We start from the raw sequence: 19,315 nt of genomic DNA, 5'->3' as shown, positions 1-19,315 counted from the left end.
GAGGTTGGGGGGCGATGCGGGGCGGGGGGCGATGCGGGGCGGGGGGGGGCCGCGCCTCCGGGGCTCCGCGGGGTGCCCGGGCGCCGCCGCGCGGCCGCCAGTCCCGGGCGCGGCAGTGCTGCCGCCGCGGGGAGCCCCGCTCCCCCCCGCCCGGGGCTCCGCGCCGCCGCCTCCCCGCCGCATTTCGCCGCCCGCCTCCGCCGCCGCTCCCAGCGCGGGTGAGTGCGGGCGCTGGTGCGGGCGCCGCCGCCGCCTCCCGCCGCGCAACGGCCCCCCCCCCCCCCCGCCGCCGCCGCTCCCCTCCCCACCCGCGCCCGCCCCGCCGGGCTTGAAGGTCACCTCCGCCCGCTCCGGAGCCACTTTCTCCGCCGGCTGGCGAGCGGCAGCGCCGCCGCCCCCGGGAACGTCCCTGTCCGGCCGGTGCGGGGCTCCCGCCGGCCGCGGCTGAGCGGGCGCGGAGCGGGGCGGGCAGGCGCCCGCTCGCCCCCCTCCATCCACCCCCCCTCCGCCCCATCCTTCCCCGCCGCGGCGGAGGCGGCCGCCGGGGTCTCGCCGCTGCCCGCGGAGGTCGCGGGCGGGCCGGGCGCCCCGCTGCCGGATCGCGGCGAGCCCGGGGGGAGCCGGGCGGCGGCGGGGGGCGCGGCATGCGGCGGTGAGGGCGGCGGCGCTGCCCGCGGGGAAGGGGCGGCGGCGGGGAGCCGCGTCCCGCTGCGACTTGCCCGGCGGGGCCGCTCGCTCCGGACGGGAGAGGCGCCGCCACCCTTCGCCTCCGCTCTCGCCCCTTTATGGTGAGTTTCGGCCGCGGCCTCGCGGGGGGGGGCTGGGGGCAGCGGGGCCGCTCGGCGCGGGGCGTCCCGGCAGGTGCGCGGCGGGGGGAGCCCGGTGCCGGCGCCGCTCCGCCCCGGCCGGCCTCCCCCCGGGAAGGAGGCGATGCCGCCGCCGGTCGCCACGGCCGCAAAGTTTCCGCGGAGGGTCGGAGCGGCCGCGGGCAGGGGGCGTGGGGGCTGTCGGGGCCCGGGGGGGGCGCTGGGTGCCGGGGTGCGGAGGCGCGGCGCAGGCTCCGGGTGCCGGAGAGCCCGGCTCCGCGCTGCGGGCCCCGGGGGCGCCCCGCGGGGGGGGCCGGCACCGCTCCGGCTTCGCCGCCCTCCCGCGGAGCAACGCGGACGGTGCCCTGGGGCAAACGCTGGCGCGGGAGGGGACTCCCGGAGGGTGAGGAAGAAGGAGGAAGATGGCCAGTCGGGTTTCAGATGAGTTACCGATGGGAAGAGGGCTGGGGAACCACTTGCCTGTAAGTCATCAATATTTACTCGTTTGAGAGGCGATTCATCGCATCATTCTCTCCTGTACGCTTCTGTCAGGGAAAAAAAAAAAAAAAAAAAAAAGTGTCTCAGCGTTGCCTGTTTGGGCGCTCGCTCCAGGTGAGGCAGCACCACAGACCCTGCGGATGCCCGCGCAGCCCCCGCGGAGCTGCCGCGGCTCAGCAGAGACGGGGGCTTGCAGCCTCCGAGTGGCACCGTCCTGCGCTCCCCGGGGCTGCCATGTGGCTCCTGGACATCGTGCTGCCAACGGAGCGTGGTCCGGGCAGATGGTGAAACCAGCGTGGTCTGAAGTTTGACTCTGGAGTGATTCACATCAGCGAAGTGTGAAAGCTCTTGTCCAAATCTGCAGCTTTTGTTTATCCACTCTCTGAATTGCAAATGCGGCGTAGCGTGTTAGATTCTTCCGTAGTTCAGTGATGACTGTTTTGGTTTTTTGGGTTTTTTTTTCATTTCAAATAAAATTCAGCTTATCCAAGACGAATTGGATCATAAAATACAACAGACGCTGAAGATGGTGTCCCAACAATGTCAAGCCCTTTGCTTCACTTCTCACTCTAGACCTGATGATACTTAAGAAAGGAAAGATGCCCTACGGTCCATTTGTCATTTAGAAGTGTGATAACAATTGTACATATGGGCTAGAAAAGTAGAAGCAAGATTTCGTTGCTCTGTGGTAGAGATTGATGGTTGGGGATGTATTACAGTCTAAAATGGAGTTAGTCCTCGTAATCAAATAATTACTTTTTAGAGACCAAATAGTCAACAGCTGCTCGAGAAAATATCTGTTGGGAAGAGTGGCGGGGGGGCCGTGTGTGTGAATTTTGAGTGTGTCTCTGAATCATTTAGTTTTTAGGAAGGTATTTGGTGTCACATGTTCTAGTTGTCAGGATGCCAGTAGTGATTTAGAGTAACTCAAGCTATGGTACTTTTAATTTATTTTTATTTTATTTTTTCCTTGAATGATTTTGAGTTACTGAGTTTTGGGGAAACTGTGCAGCATTTCTGATTACAATCCAGATTTACTACATACCTTACGTAGGCTTTAAAGGCTTGGCTGCCCAAGTTTCATTTACAATTTATTCTTCTGGTAAATACATTAGACAGGATTTGACATTTCCTGAAACGAAGTCTGTGTTTATAGTGTCAAGATGGTATTTCTTTTTTCTATTAAAACTTAACTGAGTATCAGTAATGTAGCTGACAAACGTAATGAATAAAATTCACAGTGCGCTGATGATTTTTATAGTTCTTGTAATTGAAGTACTTGGTGTCCTTGACGTGATGAGGATGCTTTTCTGGTTTTTGTGAAAGGGTATCCTTAAATATTCTGTTATTTAACAGAAATACTGGCAGGAGTCAAATGTCGAGGAAGAGACTGTTAATTCTTGGATACATAATGTGATACATTTCCAGTATAGAGTGTGAGTACACGTAGGATTACAAGGTCCAGTTCCCAGCATTGTCAATTATATAGTGATGCCTACACACTCTGTGCGTATGTAATCCCTTACTAACATGCACTGCTGACTCGCTGCAAAGGAGGGAGGACGTTACGTCCTCAGGCCGTGGCTGCCAGTAGTGGTGGGTTTTGAAGTTTCTCCTTCCTTCCCGGGCTGCAGTCCTACAGAAAGCCCCTTTGAAGTTAAACACGGAATAGCGAGGCCAAAGGGGACTCAGCTGCTGATGTAGTCAGTCTTTCTGCCCCGGGCAGGATCAGCTCATACCTGTGTCATCTCTGATGGATGTTTGTGTACTTTTCCTATTCCCCTTCTCCTCTTTTCCTTCTGGTTTTGCTGTTTTTTGCTTAATCTCATTTTTTTTTTTTTCTTAGTATATGCTCTTACTTATTTTCTGAAGAATCTTACCTCGTTCTCTCCAAAATGTCTCTTCTTCTGATTTGCCCAGTCAGTCTCTCTTCCAGTATTTTTTACCAACTGCTTCTCTGCCAGCCCTACATATATGCTGGCTTTACCAGGTTTTTGCCTAGTTTTTAGGAGGGATTTAATGGAAATAGTATCCTTGGTCTCACTCTGTGCAGACAGGTAAGCTTTGTTTAAGACCAGAAGAGCTGTTCAGTATTCACTCGCACTGGGGGAAGTTAAGCTAGTTGGAAATACAGGACCGAAGAGACCAATGGCTGAGTTAAATAATTCACCGTTGCTAATTTATCATGCTGTACCTTTGAAATGGAATTATCTGGGGTTTTTAAATCTAATCATAAGTATTATGTACTTATTCAGAATTCCTAGTGCTGGACAGAATTCCTAGTGCTGGACAGAAGAAGAAATATTATTTACAGTTGTGGAAGGCATGGGTATGTTAAGCAGACAGTTGTCTGAAAGGTGTGTTAGTCTGAAAAATATGAACCTTCCATAATTGATTGATATGTAATACTGTGGCTTGAGAGGAATATAGTACCTGAAAAATGTTTTCCTTTTAACTGTGTTTATTTTGTGCATCTGTCGGAACTCTCTCTACTGGTTCCTTGGATCTTGACTCCTTCCCGTTTCATGTGGGAAACGGGATGCTCTTGTCTCATCCACCTTCACAGAAATAGCACGTAAATAAAACTGAACAGTTAGGAAGCAAGTGGATGGGCAGAGCTTAAAAGAGTAGAAAACAGAGTATTAAGCTGCCTGACTGTTTCTGGTCTCGATTGTGAAATCATTTACATCTGAGGCAGAACTTCTGTTGACTTGATTGTGCAGAATTTGAGCTGTAGTATTTCCTGAGAGCAGAAGGCTCCTCTCTCTGAGGATCTCTTCCCAAGCCATTAATGAGAAGGCTTATTTTTTATTGTCCCTCTTTGTTTTTAATTCTTTGCTTAGTTGCACTTTTTAATGAGTAGTTTAATTATTTTAATTAAATAAGTGAACTCTCCACTGCCCATAATTATTTTGCAGTGCCAGTGTCCTCCTTCTTGAAAGTATGCTGTCTCTGAAACTTTGTTGTGTGTTCTTGAGTATATTACTAGCAGATACGTTGTTTTATCACCTGTTCTGAATGTATGCTTTTATGATTAAACAGGAAACCGTTTATGAAGTTCTCTATCACTATTTATTACACTTTCCCTTCATAACTGTATTATTTTCCTAAAATTTAATATGCCAGAAATTACAACTTATTGCAAATTACTTAATTTTTTGAAGTTATTTTTTTCCGTGTCCTTTAAGTTGATGCCTGACATGGGAGAACACTTTTAGGATGCTGAGAGTTCACAGTGGTATATAACAGCAGTACTGAAACATGGGTAACATTCTGAAGAAGCACAAAGAAGCAGTCGTGTTTGATTCACACTATGGTTTACAATTAGGTACTAGGCAACATCAAATGCCAAAAATATGTTTTTAGTACTTTGAAATACTATTTTTTTTTTTGCCACGTACGTGTAGTTTAATGCCTCTACTCTTCTGCTCTAGATTTAGTATTTGTAGAGAACCCACCGAGAAGTCAAAATATTTACAAGAGGAGTTTTTAATGAATATTCTGAAATTCAAGAGCATTTCTGAGGTGTGGTACTAGATATTAACTATTCGGCTCTTTTCAAGGGGAAACTGTTGGGTATTTTGCAAGTACGTATCTTTCGGAAATTTAAAAGGGGGTTGAAGTGTCTCTAACGTAAGGCACGTGCACACATCTGAAGCCCTATAACGGTTTTCTCAAAGCCAGTTAAAAAACCCAAAACACTTTGCAACTTTGGATGCAGTTCTGAAGTCCTGTGTTTCCAAACAGCAAGATGTTATTGCAGCTAATCCCCTGAAAGGAACAAGGGGAATGTACAACTCTAGATTGACAGATGCCTTAGGACCTACCTATGCAATTCAGTGCCCTAAAATTAAGATAACTGCCTGGACTGGGAAACACTGTGCCACGGACTGGGAGTGTCTGTCAGTGGGAGACTGGCTGCGGTCAATCAGGGAGATTTTGTAAAAATGATCGAGCAAACTCATATCCATTAAAATAATTGCCTCTCTGCTTCAGATAGAAAGGCGTAAGGGAATATTGTTACAGCAGGTTGAGCTGAAAGTCTTGTATTGTGTTAAAGGGCAAACATGCAGAACTAAATCACTTTTAAGATAAATGGCATCGTGATGACTGTAGGGCCAGATGCGGCTGTTTGTGACCAGCATTACAAACACTGTAAAATACACAGATTTCCTCAGTTTGCAACACACTTGGTTTCAATCCTCCAGCAGACAACCCCTGACCAAGAAAGTTTAGGGTACGGAAGGAAGAGGTTATGATTCCAAAAAAAAAGGAAGGACAAGGAAGCAGTCTAGAATATGTTTCAAGCAATGGCTGTTTTTTAACCTTGTCATTGCTAAACAAACGGGAGTGAGAGCGGGAGTTAGGGAATCTCAGCTTTCTGCTGGTTTGTAGCTCATTGACCTTGAGTCTGTCACAGGGCTAGTTGTGATTCAAACTTTTCTTTTCCTTTTGGAAATTTATTAATCACTTTTCCATTGTATTTTTTAGAATCTAATCAAGTGTGAATACATGCCGACATACTTTTCTTGCTGAGGACACTCATAGGGTCTTGCTCCTCTGATTGCTGGTTCCAGAGGTTTTCTAGGGATTTTATTGTCTCCAAGTTCAGGCTCCGTATTAGATGTGAGCAAATATTGTGTGATCAGAACAATAAACATCTAGCTGAAAACACTCCCCCCCCCCCCCGCCGAGACATTCAGGAAACTCAGATTTGATGCAGGAAATGTCAACTCTAAATGCGTATGTTTCGATTAATTAAATGCAAAATTGTTTTGAAGGTGAGAGTATGTGGAAATGCAGGTAGGAAATTTGGAGGAAGGTTTAAATGAGAAAGTGCTACTCTTTCAGATCAAAGTATTCTGATAGTTAAAGCAGTTGTAGAGAAGGTGGATGAAGACTTGCTTACAGGTGGAAGAAAATGTGATCGTATCGGACAGTTGTGTTAAAAATAACAGGACAGAAGTTCTGCTTTGTTGAAATCAACACCTCATCACATGAGAGAAAACTAGTAAGTGTATATGTACTGCCCTGGTGGGAAAGCCCAGTGCACTTGCAGTTGGTTTCCTTCAACCTAGGTTGCTCTATGTTCTTTTTTTTTTGGGTGTGTTACGACTTTTTTATCTTTCAAATATCCGTAGCTTACACATGAGAAAACACAAGCGGAAAATAAAGTTACATAGGTAACGCTATTGCCTTACAAAAACAAGTTTACTATTTCGGTAGCTGAGTGAGTGTTAAGCCTTTGAGAATCTCCAACATATCCAGAGCCCTGGGTTTCAAAATAAAATGTCTTGAAAAAACATCTCTTTTATGCATCTGTGCAGTGCATAAAAATAGTTGTCTTTCACTGAAGTAGTCTGGCTGATCAGCAGGCCAAAACTATCCTCTGGATGGGCAGTTCCTGAATTTCTGCTTTTATCTTTTAAATTTGTTGTTTTGTTAAACTGGTCTTAGATGTTTGTTTTTTGTTGGTTTTTTTTTTTTTTTCCACTGTATGTTGTAGAGGATTGACATTTTATAGTTTGAGGAGAGAGAAATTAAGACAACGTTGAATAACACAAGCTTGACAGTCTTTGTTAGAGCCAGTGTTGATATCTTTGTCTGCCCTGGCAAAACTCCCCCTTTTTTCACAATTAACAAATGTTTGTAAATTAGGGATTATTGCAATATTGCACAAATATTTTGTTGAGAAGGTGAATTTGATAGTAAATGAAGATCCTGTAAACTAGTCCCTATATGAAAATGTAGAATATAGTACTAAGCTCTGGTTTTAGAATAAACTTGTCTTCAGATTTACGTAATTTTTTAACACTTTCCCTTGGGATGCAACATAATCTATGCAGGCCTTGATCACAGAGTTACAGTCTTGCTTCTTCCTTGGGAAAAGATACCGAGGTATCAGTGTCAAGCCACGCTACTGGGTGTTTGTCTCTGATCGGTGTCACGGGAAATAGTTTGATGAAATATTATCCTCTGTTGCAATGCAACTCTACAGTGAAGCTCTAGGATTTAAAAGAATAAATAAATACTCTCACTCCGCGACAGGCAGTTCACTGTGTATGTGAGTAGTTCCTTAAATGTCCTTTCCTCCAACATTGAAGATGAGCTACCTCAAAATGTCATCTACCACATGGTGATATCCATTTTAAAACGGCAACAATATAAATGCTAAGGAAGTCCCAGAGTGCGGTTTGAATTGAGCCCCGTAGAGTGACCCAGCAGGAAGATTAATGGATCGAGATATCCTCCTGATCTTTCTGTGATATTAGACCCCTTTTCTCACTCCTTAATTTAGGACACTTTCCAAACACTCCTTCGCTTTATGATGACCTCTTCTCTGTTGCCATCGTGATCATATGTTTGTCCGCAGCTGCCTCCACAGGGGACCGGTTGGGCTTCCCCTGGTCATTACAAGTATTGAACTCTTGTGAAGTACCAAAATTGTCCATATTGCATGTTTTGCACACTTGCTTCATTGTGGATGTCCTCAATTAAAACCAGATTACTTCATCATTACCGTTTTCCAATCCCCGACGCTGAAGCATGAGTTTTTGATGTACATCTTTGTTTTGTTGTTTCTGTTTTACAGTGCTGCTTTCATTTTGATTCAGCACTGCATCTCTGGCTGTAACTGGTTAATAAGGACCTTATGGTAGTGTGATAAAAATGGACTATGAAACCCAGTGGTCAGATGGAGCAGGTTAGGGGCTTGCTTCAGAGCCTAAGGCACAGAGCTACACAGCCCGAGCCTGCCACGCGTCTTCTTGGCTACTGAAGCCAATTTTTACTCCTCCCACTGTCCAATGCCCTCAAATGGGTTGGCTTTGGTGCTGATAGGATCTTTCATCCTTACCCCGGGAACTGTCATATCCAATAAACCACCTGATTCATCAGTGCTTGTTGGGACGTACTGGTCGAATGATGCAGTCAAGTAGTTTGGCCTCTTTAATCGCTTTGAGCATAGTCTTGTTTTCAGCAATTGCCATTTCGCTGCAGCAAAGGCTGTGATCGGCTCTTGGTGATAACGCTGCTCGTTTTCCTTTGAATGTAGTCAGCCTGAGGTTTTCCTGTTTCCACTGTCTTCAGTCCTTGTGGCTGTATTTTTGCCTTTGAGTCTACTCAAACTTCTGTTTCGTTGTAGCCAGAGACTCACCTTTCTTAAGATCTGTATGTTTGTTAGAACCCGAGTGGATTTTAAAAAAGGACTTGAGTGTTGCTTGAAATCTCATTATGTACAAACTTGTTTATGTAGGAACCTAAATATCTTCTTATATTCTAAATACAAAGATGCTTTTTTGCTGCAATGCATCGTAATAATCTCCTGGTACTGTGATATAAAGAGATTTTTCAGGATTGAGGGGTCTCTTGGAGACAGCTGAAATGGATAGTGAGGTCATGATACCATCTCTGAGTACTATTAAAAACCCCATCTTCAATGAGAAGAAGTAATTCAAAAGAGTTTTAAAGCATAAGTGATTGAAGTGATCAAATTTAGGAAGATACTATTTCCATATAAATTTTATACATGTAGCTTAGCAACAATAGATGATGAAGGACAAGATAATAAAAGCATAAAATAAAAACAAATAGTTAAATAATTAGATGTGAGTCATAAGAATCTCTAAGAAGCGTCCATCTTTTTTTTGTTTTGTTTTGTTACAGGAGCCCGTAGTATTGTTCCAGTTTCTTTAAAAATCAGATAGACTTTGCTTTTGCACTTTTGGGTGTTCTATTCTTATGCTAACAGCTCTCTTATTAAGTTCAATTACGCTACTGCTGTGGATGCATGTCAGTTTGGCTTACTACAATCAAGAGAAATGACGACTTTCCTGCTCAGTTTAAGGTTTTTCCCCTTCTAAAATCCAGCACTAGTGGTGCACTGTCAGTATGAAATGGTCTCCCTTTGTATCTAGTAGAATTATTTCCACTTCGAAAAGAAAAAAATTGGAAGGAAAGAAAAAAATGTTGTGCAGACATCTCGTGGTAGCCATTGTAGCATGCGTGTTTCCTACGTGTGGCACGTTGCCAGTCCTGATTTTCCTGTTTGTTCTTCTCTGTTGGTTCTGGAACCACTGAGGTAAAAGTAGCAATTAACAATTTTATTTTTCTTAGTATTGCAGCTGTCTAGTTCTGCTAAAGCCGCTATTTAGCGAAGAGGTAGGAAAGGCGGGTTTGCGTGAGGCGTTGTAATAACCCCGAGGTGTGAGGGAGCTATTGTCTGAGAGCACAAGGATTCAGCACGCTTTGAACGGGGTTCGCTCACGATCTTTTTCAGAGCTTATTTTTCTCAGTTTGCCTGTGACAGAAATTGCAGGGGGAGGCCCGTACCAGCCAATAATTGCGTTACGCACCATATCCAACTGCCTGATTTAGAGAAAGTTGGGTTTGCGTTTTTAAAATCTTTATCAGTACGTTTAGAGTGGGGAGTAAAAGAGGAAGGATCGCTGAGCTGGCAGTTTGGGATACATGGCAAACCCTTTCGTTTAGACAGGACGTCAGTGCCTCACGGATGAGTCGACCTGACATGTCCTGGTAACGTCACGCGTTACTATAGTCGCACACGTGCACAAACACGCCCCAGCGTGCACACCCGGAGTACCAGCGTGATCTACACGCTACCCAATGTTTTGTGTCTCCTCCTCAAAATATCCGTCTCGTGTTTCTGATGCCAGAAGCTCAAGTTTTCAGTATGCTGCCTGGCAAACAGCGGGCAGCAGTGGTAGGGAGTCTGCATGGTTCTATTTCAGGCTTATTCTAGATCATTTGGCTTTTGGAGGGAAGTTGCAGAACACCCGTGTCTCCTTGGCTGTTGTTCTGTAATTTTTCTGTAATTAGCAGTAGCACCAATAATACAGGTAAAAATCAAGTCTCTCAGCAGTTAATGGTAATGCAGGTTCCAGCACGTTCGTTCCAATCAGCACTATTATCTGGCCTGGAATAGCAAATTTATTTTACAGTGGTGGTCACAGAGTTAAAATTCTGATGGTCTTGTCAGTGCACATGTTGTGAACTGCTGTGCTGGTTGACACTGTATGCCCGACGTTTTGATGTGGTGGAGTTTTGTTGTATTTTTTTTTAATTGTTGTGTTTGAGCTTTTTCTCGTTGTTGTTGTTGAATAAAATAACAATAATAAGGCATGAATAATTCCTAATATCAGTGTTGCTTTATAAGCATGTCGTAAAACCAGATGCAATTCTTAATAAATATATATAATGGTCAATATAATGCTTCTCTGTGTTAAAGCTTTGCCACCAGGCAAAATAAAGGAAAAATTAGGAATTTTCCTGTGAATTTAACACAGACTTCTTTTCTCTTTGCATATTCGCACTGTTACAAAGTCAAATAAAATGCGAACCCAAATTTCTGTAGTAAGTATATTCTAGTGGCTAATAAATTTTACAGTGGTAAAAATTGTTTCCCTGCTGAAGCCCTTAAATATTTTGTCACCGATTGTATGAGAAGCAGAAAGATCGGACACTAATTTCTAATTTGGAAAAACTCCTTTATTTATTTAATTATATTTTCTCAGGTGAGAGTATTTTTCAAGTTGCTCAAGAGTTGATTAAAATACAAATTAGATTGAAATGATGATTGCTTTAGTCCTTGGTATAGTTTTGTTGTGAACTTTTTCATGGTGCACGCTCATACTGCTCACAAGACAGTGATACATGCAAGTGAAGTAGAAATGGAGAGGAAGCGAGCTACATGATAAACTCTTCATTTCTACTCATTTCTGACCTTTGTTTGCCAAAATCAAAGTATTCAGCACGTAAACTTTGCTGTGAAAGTTACACCCTTCCTATATATGAACGCTCTTTTCACTGGGGTAAACTTTAACGAGTAAATCAGCTTCTTTATTCATGTAAATGTATTTAAATCACGCACTGCCCCTGTCACATTAGTAGATCTTAGTATTGTTGCACCTCCTTAGCTAATGTGAGCTTCACATTGCCGTAAAAATGACTTGTGGAGTTACATTTTACTACCACCTCATACTGCATTTGATGTTTATTTTACTATTTAAAATGCCATATAATTTGGTCTCAAGTTTCATCTTCTTTGAAGGTCTCTCAAGTAAGTTTAAAGAGCTACAGACTTTCTCATTTAAATCAATTGAAAATAATTTTGATCGTAACAGGCAAGAGGAACACTGTTGGTGTCTTTTTAATCTTGTGTCTTTTGGGCTCCTCTTGTTACCTCCCTCATTAGTTTTGCCAGTACACATCAGAGCAGTTCATAGTGGAGCTTGAGCCACTGAGGATCATCAATCCTCCAAATTGCTAAGCTGGTCTCTCCATTTTTTATTTTTATTTTTTTATTTTTTTTAAAATATCTCAGGCCTGATATTTGTGCAATGACAGTGGTGGTAGCATGTGCTGGGTTGACTGGGGGAAAACGGTGATCTCTAAAGGATGTACTTTTTCTCTCACTGCTGAAAGGCTGGCTGTCATCTGTGGATTTTAAGAATCTGGAATCCCATTGTAAAGAGTAGGAGGATTTTAGGGTAATAACATTCCCCTTTTCTTCTTGTTAAGAATTTTCTCTGCTGATGTTTAATATATAAGAAGTTTAAATAATTTAATAAAACTGTCTCAAATGAGGAAATTGAAAGAGAATTCCAAATGAGTAAGCTTCAGTATGGGTGGTCCTTCCTGGCATGATGCTGGAAGAGTAAAAGAAATGCCTCAGCTTAGGACTCGTGTGGGCACGCCTGTGAAAGCTGGACGGGCTGGTGACAGGAGAGGCACGGCTGATGTCACAAGATGACCTGTGCGTTTCTTCCGATAGTTGAGCGTGTGAGTTGGATGCTGTCTGCTCCAGAGCATGTGAGCAGCTGGGCTGTTAGGAAATTGCTTTGGAGTTGCGTGTTCTTGTGCTGATGCTGCGTGGTGCGTGAACGCTTGCAGCTCTGTTGTTGGGCAGTCGGCTCTGTTCCCTGGAAGCTGTTGGGAACCAGCCAGCGCTTGATTTTACATTGCTGCGTATTGTTTGTTTTTGCTGAAGAGGTTGGTGTATGCTCTCCTTTTCCTCCGAGGGGAAGGTTACGTGAACCCATTGCTTCATGGCTGAGACAGACAACTGTGAGCCAGACAAGCTGGTATTGCTTCTCCTCCTCCTCGTCAGAACCACACATTTATCTCGTTTTCCAGTGGGCTGTAAGGTTTTTAGTGAAACATTTGCAAGGAAGAGAGCCGTGGGTTTTTTTTCATGTTTAAAAACTACTGCCACTTCTTCTAGTGTGCCGAGTCTAAGAAACCCAGATGCTGATGAGTGCATAGAGTAAAACACACAAGGGCATCCAGTAAAAATACACGCAAATAATGAATTAGAAAGGTGAAATTGGTGTTTTCATTTATCCACATTCGCATCAGGATTCTGTGATTCTGTGATCTATGAAATGCAGATAGCTAATGAGCTGATAAAAGCAATGGACGTTGCAGCTGACAGTTGATTTGGAAATGCAGAAATATTAAGAAGGTATTTATGATTTCCACTAAGCCCAGCTTGCAATTGTTCACATTTAATGATTTGTATCATTGTTTCTAATACTATATTTGTGCCTCAGTGTCTGTGTGCAACACATCTGAGTTGCTGACAGTATGGACTATAATTTCGAATTCCTTCTATTTTGCGTTTAAGTTATCAACCATAACTTGTGTTACAGCACACAGGAGGGAGGAAATGGTAAGCTATGATTCCAACAGCAGGCATTAAGTGAATATATTGCACGCTTTTCAAATAATAAATGTAGAAGTGCCTGAAGGTTTACAGAATATTCTGTATTCACAACGCTGCCGAGCTGCTTTAGCAACTACATGCATTAACTAGAACTGCTGACTCTCGCCTGCTGTGGGTCTGCAAGCTGGTCAGTCTTCGGGACTATATTCTGCTTATCAAAATACCTGTGTTGATTGTGTTAAATGATAAGAGATAATGGATTTTCTCCAGTGTATTTAGGTACCACTTTCAGTATGTGGCTTGCTAGATGATTAGTGTGTTGTCTTTACACGTATCCTTTTGCTGGTGTGCTAATACAAACAAAATGTTCTTTTAATTTGCTAACCATTGCTGTGAAACAACAGGTACCATTCTGAGCTTTGCCTGCGTGACAGCTATAGCTACATCTTTGGATAGTCAATTGGAAATACTAGTCTTTTGTTGGCAAAGAAATTAGGGAAATAATTATTTGAATATAAATTGTCAGCCCTTAAATTAGGTGAAAACAACTTCCTGCAATACTTTAGAACAAATATGGAAGCGAAGTATGCTTCTGTAGGCTGTTTAGCTACAGAATGTCACACACGATTTAATGTTTGGAAGTATAGAATACTCTTATCATTTGTTTTATTTAGATATGGACAATGTTAATTTGTTATACAGTCCTGTTAGATAAGAAAAAAAATGTTGAGGGCGGTATAATCATAATCTTTAGAGAAACGCATTTATAGAATGCCAGCAGATGTCAGTGTGCTCTTGTCATATGGCCCTTTTGTTTTTAAACAATAATTTTCCATGAATTAAATAATATGGGAGAAAGCAATGTGTTGTAACACTATCTTAATGCAGGTCTGTTTAATTCAGATATTTTACTGAAAAGAGGTTTTTCCTGTTTCCTAGACCTGGATTGGTACAACATCCATGTACACACTAGTTTTCACTGTACGTAACTACTCATCAAACTGCTTGAAGAACCTAGTTTAAAGTGCCTGCTAAATGGGGATGTATTATTAATAGAATAGAAACTTAATTTCTAACTCAACTTTTTCTTTTCCCCTGTAGAACTCTTTTAGTACAGATTCCCTCCATGTATCCTGGGGCATTTTGAAAATGCTGGTGTACTTCTTCCCATTTGCCTAGCTAGTGAGTGTGTTTGAACTCTGGTGTTTAAGCAAATTGGTCTCTCTAATTTGGAAATTTTTTTGTCACTGTTTATACTTGGTAATCAAAACCAGATGAGCCATTTCTCGCTTTCCTCATATTTCAAAAATCAATACTGTTGTGACATTGTTGAGGAGCCCCTTCCTTCTCTGAAGGTGCAAGATGATGCCATATAGTGGGAAAGGATCTAAAATTCCTAATCTGGAGTACTCACCATATTAAGCTGACCTCAGTTTTTGAAACGGTGACTTAAACATCGTGGAAAGCTGCCAGGTTGCACTTTTAGGGTCGTAAGCAGATGGTGCTTTTATAAGGTATGGATGAACAGATGGAACCTGTAGCCCATGTGAGGGAAGTTTGCAGCCCACTGACAGGTATTCCAGACTGAGTCCTCGCCTGAGATTGTGTCACGCTGGTAGTACAGAGACGATCTTAAAACTCCCACGGAAGGTTTTGGGTTTGTTTTTCTTCCTGTGTTTGTCAGTACTGTCTCTTTAAGGAGGAATAGTCTGCACCTCAAAGAAGATACCTGTCTTTCTCCTAGCATAAAATTTAAATACTTCGGTCGCAATCTGATAATTTTGACCATTTTAGCCAAGCATCACCAACACCAGAAAGGAAAACCCCTTGGTTTTCAGTTTAGGTTACCTGAAGCACTTGGTGCCTCAGTGTGTCAGGTGCTGGACGAAGTGTTAAGAATCCCATCTAAAGACAAAAGGTCATTTACTTAAGCTTCTGTTAAGGACCTAATACAGACTTTGGCCTGGTGTGTTCTTTTTTTGTAAATTCAAAGTCATAAAATAGTGTAGCCGTCCCTTCAGGCTTTTTAATTACATTTCCAAGCCGAAATTTATTATACATTTTCTCTTTCTTCAACCCTCTTTTCAAGCTCTGTCATCTTAAAGAGTTTGTTTTACATGCAAGACCTATTTATTGTGACTTATTCCTTGCTGCTTCTCATCTCAGACTGTGTGTGATTTTCATATCATGCAAATGAGAATTGAGGGAGGCAAGGAGATAAGAAAGATACTTACCTCTGGAGTAAAAAAAAAAACCCAACCATACAGCAATGGTAATTCTGGAAAATAAGGCTATTTCGTTTTCAAAGAGATGTTTTATTTCATTTGCCCGTAATGCTATTTCTAGAGATGCAGATAAACACCCCAAATCCTGTTAAATATCATACTTAAATTATTTCTAAGTAACTTTTTGCATGATATACTAATGTAATGTAATTCAGAGTTTGGCTTGCTTGCCTGGAGCTGAATGGAAGAAATTAGAAAATTATAGTTCTCTTTTCATTTTAGTGTAGGGAGGAAAAAAAGGAAAATGTAGATGTGGAAGGGCCTGCATGTGTAACGTTTGAAAATCTATTTATCTTCTCTTTTTGTAGTGAAAATAAAAAGCAAAAAGTATTTTTCCAGCACTGAATAAGAAACCAAGACGCAGTATTGTGTTTTGACATATTTTCCTCCATGGTAATGTAAGCACTTTCCGATAGTTGACTCTTACTAACAGCCTCCTGAGTGTGCCTTTTGAAAACCTACAAAAGACATATGTAATTAATTTCCTTATGTAGCTGACAGTGCTGTTGCACCTTGGGCTCATGAAAATCAGGTTCTTAGCAAAAACGCGTGGCATCTCCATCATGCTTTAACATCCTTACAAACAGTTCGAAAAGACGGTATTTCACTGAAATTTATGGTCAGCCTGAAAGCCTGTTGCTACAACTTCTGTTTCACTGCATACGGAACTTTTATTTATGAAGATGGAGAAATGGGTGAATTAAGGGAGCTGGTTTTCTTACGGTAATACAGACATACGGATCAAAATACCAAATGTGAGCATTTACACGTGGCTTGCGAAGCTCGCTCATTCAGTCTGCATTTTGACATATGTACGTTGAAAGCAGATGAATGACTCAGTTGTTCATTTTGTCCATGTACTTCATCCACAAATGTTTGAAAATAGGATCTTGCCTCGAGATAGTGAGGAAATAATACAATAAATCTTGAAAGGAAATTTGACCAGTTAAATATTAACAGTGATCTTATGACTTTTCAAACTTTATTTATAAAGAATTGGTTTTTTTAATACAACTTTAATTAGATTAGAATTTACACTCTTTTACGTGTGTGCGTTTGTACTTGTGGAAGAGATTATTGGGATGACTGTTCAAAAAGTGATGTACAAAGATTCTGACAGTACTTCCTGTTCCAGATAAACTCTTAATTAATAAAGATTGCATATGTCAGAGAGTGCTTTAAATCCATTTTCATGTTCTTGCCCATAGTTACTAATACTAATACCAGACCATTTGTACTTTGGTCTGATAAGAAGGTACTGTTCTAGATCACAATAAATCTTACAGACACATGCTTCAGGGCCCTGACTTTGTCTGAACTGAAATAAATATAGGTGGTAGCTGCAGTTTACAAGTAGTCTTAAGCCTTGAAATTTCCAGAAAAATGGCAGCTGTTACAATAATTATACACTCTTATTCCTCAAAACTTAGAGTTCAGATTTCTATAAAATACTAAGTTGAACTAGAGTAGTGCAAAAAATTAATGCAAGGTCAAATTTTCTGCAATATGTAATATATTTAATGGCATCACCTTTGTTAATTTGGACTTCTGTAGCTCCATAGAAGTCTATGAAACTCTCCAGAAAGAGATTTGTTGTGATTTTTTTTTTCTGCAGCCTTGAAAAAAACCAAGGCTTGTAGCTCATGTGTGTCCTCAAATACATTTACATTTTTTTAGTTGCGATTTGTTTGAGATTTTTTTTTCCCAATGCATTGAAAACATTTCTAGCAATAAATTTTTAAGTAGACTCTTTATTGAAACACATACCTGGGGTTTACTAGTGTAATTAGATCCCTCTATGCTGAGATATAATACATACAGATTGTGAGTTTTCCTGTAAGAATAGTGTGAAAAACTTTCCCAAAAGCGTAGTGTCTCTTTGACTGTGTTCGTTAGGAGGCTTGTCAGGCAGAATGTCAAAAAAACTGTACATCAGGAGCACAGGGCAATGTGGCAGGTGCTTTGATGAAAATGGACAAGTAACTTATTGAGAAATAGTCATCTGATATGGTAACTGGTGAACAGGCTGAAATAACCAAATGAAGAATGCATCTCAATATACCTTTCTTTTTCTGAAAGAAATGAAAAATGTGATCCTCCTCGTGGGAGTAAAATGAGGTATTGTAAAAGTAATGTGCTCTAGGAAGACAGAATTGATAACTCCGCAGGAAACATCCTCAAATGTCATATTTCTAGTTCCCTGGCAGAAGCAACCCTGCTGCAGTGTCTTCAGAAATGGATGCTGTGGCAAGCTATGGGTTTCAAAATCTAGAATATAATATTTTATAAGAGAAAATAATAATAATATATAATTTTCAATAAGGTAATTTGGGAGACAGCCTTGCAGTGAAAGTCTGGACTGTTCTCTCTAAACGACATTATTTCATGTTTGTCAAAATACTACAGAGTTGTCAGAGTAGCACAGGGATTAGAATATAGCAATAAAACTTCTGATTGCAGTTCAGCTTTAACAACAAATTTCAGCAAAAACTTGTAAGTTAAAGATTTTTTAAAATTTAGCAGTAGCTCGTGCTTCCTAATTTCCGAGAGTTTCTTTTAGCAAGGCTTTCCAGGACATCGGGCATATCGTCTGGTGCAGCGACAGCCCTCTCTTAGTTGCACTGGGAAGGGGGAAGCAACCAACGATTTCACCTAAATCTGTACGAAACCCTCCATTCTCTCTCTTAACGGGTATCTTCCTCCCTGTCATCCACATTCTGCATGCCTGGTACGTTTTTTTTTTTTTTTTTTTCTGACCATGCCAATAGCGACTTCTGCTGAAGCTCTGAAGCTGCCGCCAGCTGCTCTGTCCCCTCCGTGGGGTCCACGCTCAGCTGGGCAACTTCTGCTCCACTGCTGCGCTTTCTGCTGAAAGTCCGGATGCCCACTGCACATTCAACAGGTTTGATCCCAAAAGAGAAGACCACCACGTCAAAACAGGCTCTGAAAGCTGTGGCACGAATGAAATTTCATTCTAATCACAGATGATTTCGCAGCATTAACCAGCAATAGAGATTCAAATTCTGAAATTGCAGGTTCTAGGGAAATGACGACTCCTCTTCCTGAGCACAGATGCAGATTTATCCTGTGTTAACGTGCTTTTATTTGTTCCAAATAGAATTAATAGAATTCCTGAAGAGAAGACCCTAGATGAACACTATAAAAATACTTTAGAAAAGCAAAGTTTCACTCCACTCTTTCTCATAGGGGAGCTGTCAAGACTGCATGATGACAAGGTGGTAGAACTCGCCATCCCTCATAGCTGCACATCACTGGGAGTTTCTGACACGCGTTGCAATCAGCACATTCCTCATGCCTGCATGGCTTGTGCAGAGCACATGGGATGACTACAGGGCAGAAGAAACTACCAGGGTTAACTGTTGGTTGAAGGAAGACATCAAAACCATGAGTCTTTTGACATGTTTTTTTTATTTTTGACTGTATAAATAGAGAAGAACAGGTGAAGTAAATATTCCTAGTAACACAGATGTCCTGCTGGACCTGTCCTAGTTCTCCTGTTTCCCCCCACCATAAGGAACATGCACCAACACTGCTGTTCTCTAGTTGTAGCTGTTGCTCAGAGATCAGTTTGGGGGTCAGCGATATGGCTGTGATGATTTGGAGAAGTGCGGCTGTCTGAAACACAATCTTTATTTTCAACTTACTCCTTTACAATATGATTGATCATTTTAGTACCAAAAAATTGTGATGGGGGGAACAGGCCTCAGGGACTTGCTTCGTAAAGAGACGGAGGACTGAGAGGGGCAGAGACCTCGGCGTTTGGGGATTACTTCCAGTTCTCTTTCAAAGAGGAGATTCGGAGTAGTTCTCTGGTCAGGAATTACCCTTCGTGGTTCATAAAAGATGGGGAGCAGATGAAGCTTTAATTGAGGTAACTGTAAACTTTGCTTGGGGTGCTGTATTGTTTTTGAAGAAACATGGTGGTTAAAAGTTTCTGCAGTTGGGATCAGGGGTGTTTGCTGCCTACCAGAATGCAAATTCACATTTTTATTCTGACTCCTACTCCCGTTTCTAACCATTTA

At 42.1% G+C, this 19,315-nt stretch overlaps 1 protein-coding gene across 15 annotated transcripts in view; it reads left to right on the top strand.

Moving 5' to 3' along the window:
- RBFOX1 (RNA binding fox-1 homolog 1) overlaps positions 1 to 19,315 on the top strand; it is a 957,841-nt gene that overhangs the window by 54,440 nt on the left and 884,086 nt on the right. The window contains exon 1 of one of the 15 annotated variants that reach the window (XM_074918961.1): positions 352 to 788. The exons of the other annotated variants lie outside the window; for them this stretch is intronic. Coding sequence (XP_074775062.1) covers positions 786 to 788 — 3 coding nt within the window. The 5' untranslated portion in view covers positions 352 to 785. Of the gene's footprint in view, positions 1 to 351; positions 789 to 19,315 lie in introns of those variants that run through there. 15 annotated transcript variants of the gene reach the window in all.

This window comes from Athene noctua, chromosome 15 (genome assembly GCF_965140245.1).
Source record: "Athene noctua chromosome 15, bAthNoc1.hap1.1, whole genome shotgun sequence".
Taxonomy (NCBI): Eukaryota; Metazoa; Chordata; class Aves; order Strigiformes; family Strigidae; genus Athene; species Athene noctua.
Note: the sequence above shows the minus strand (reverse complement) of the source record. Positions and strands in the feature narration are given on the sequence as shown.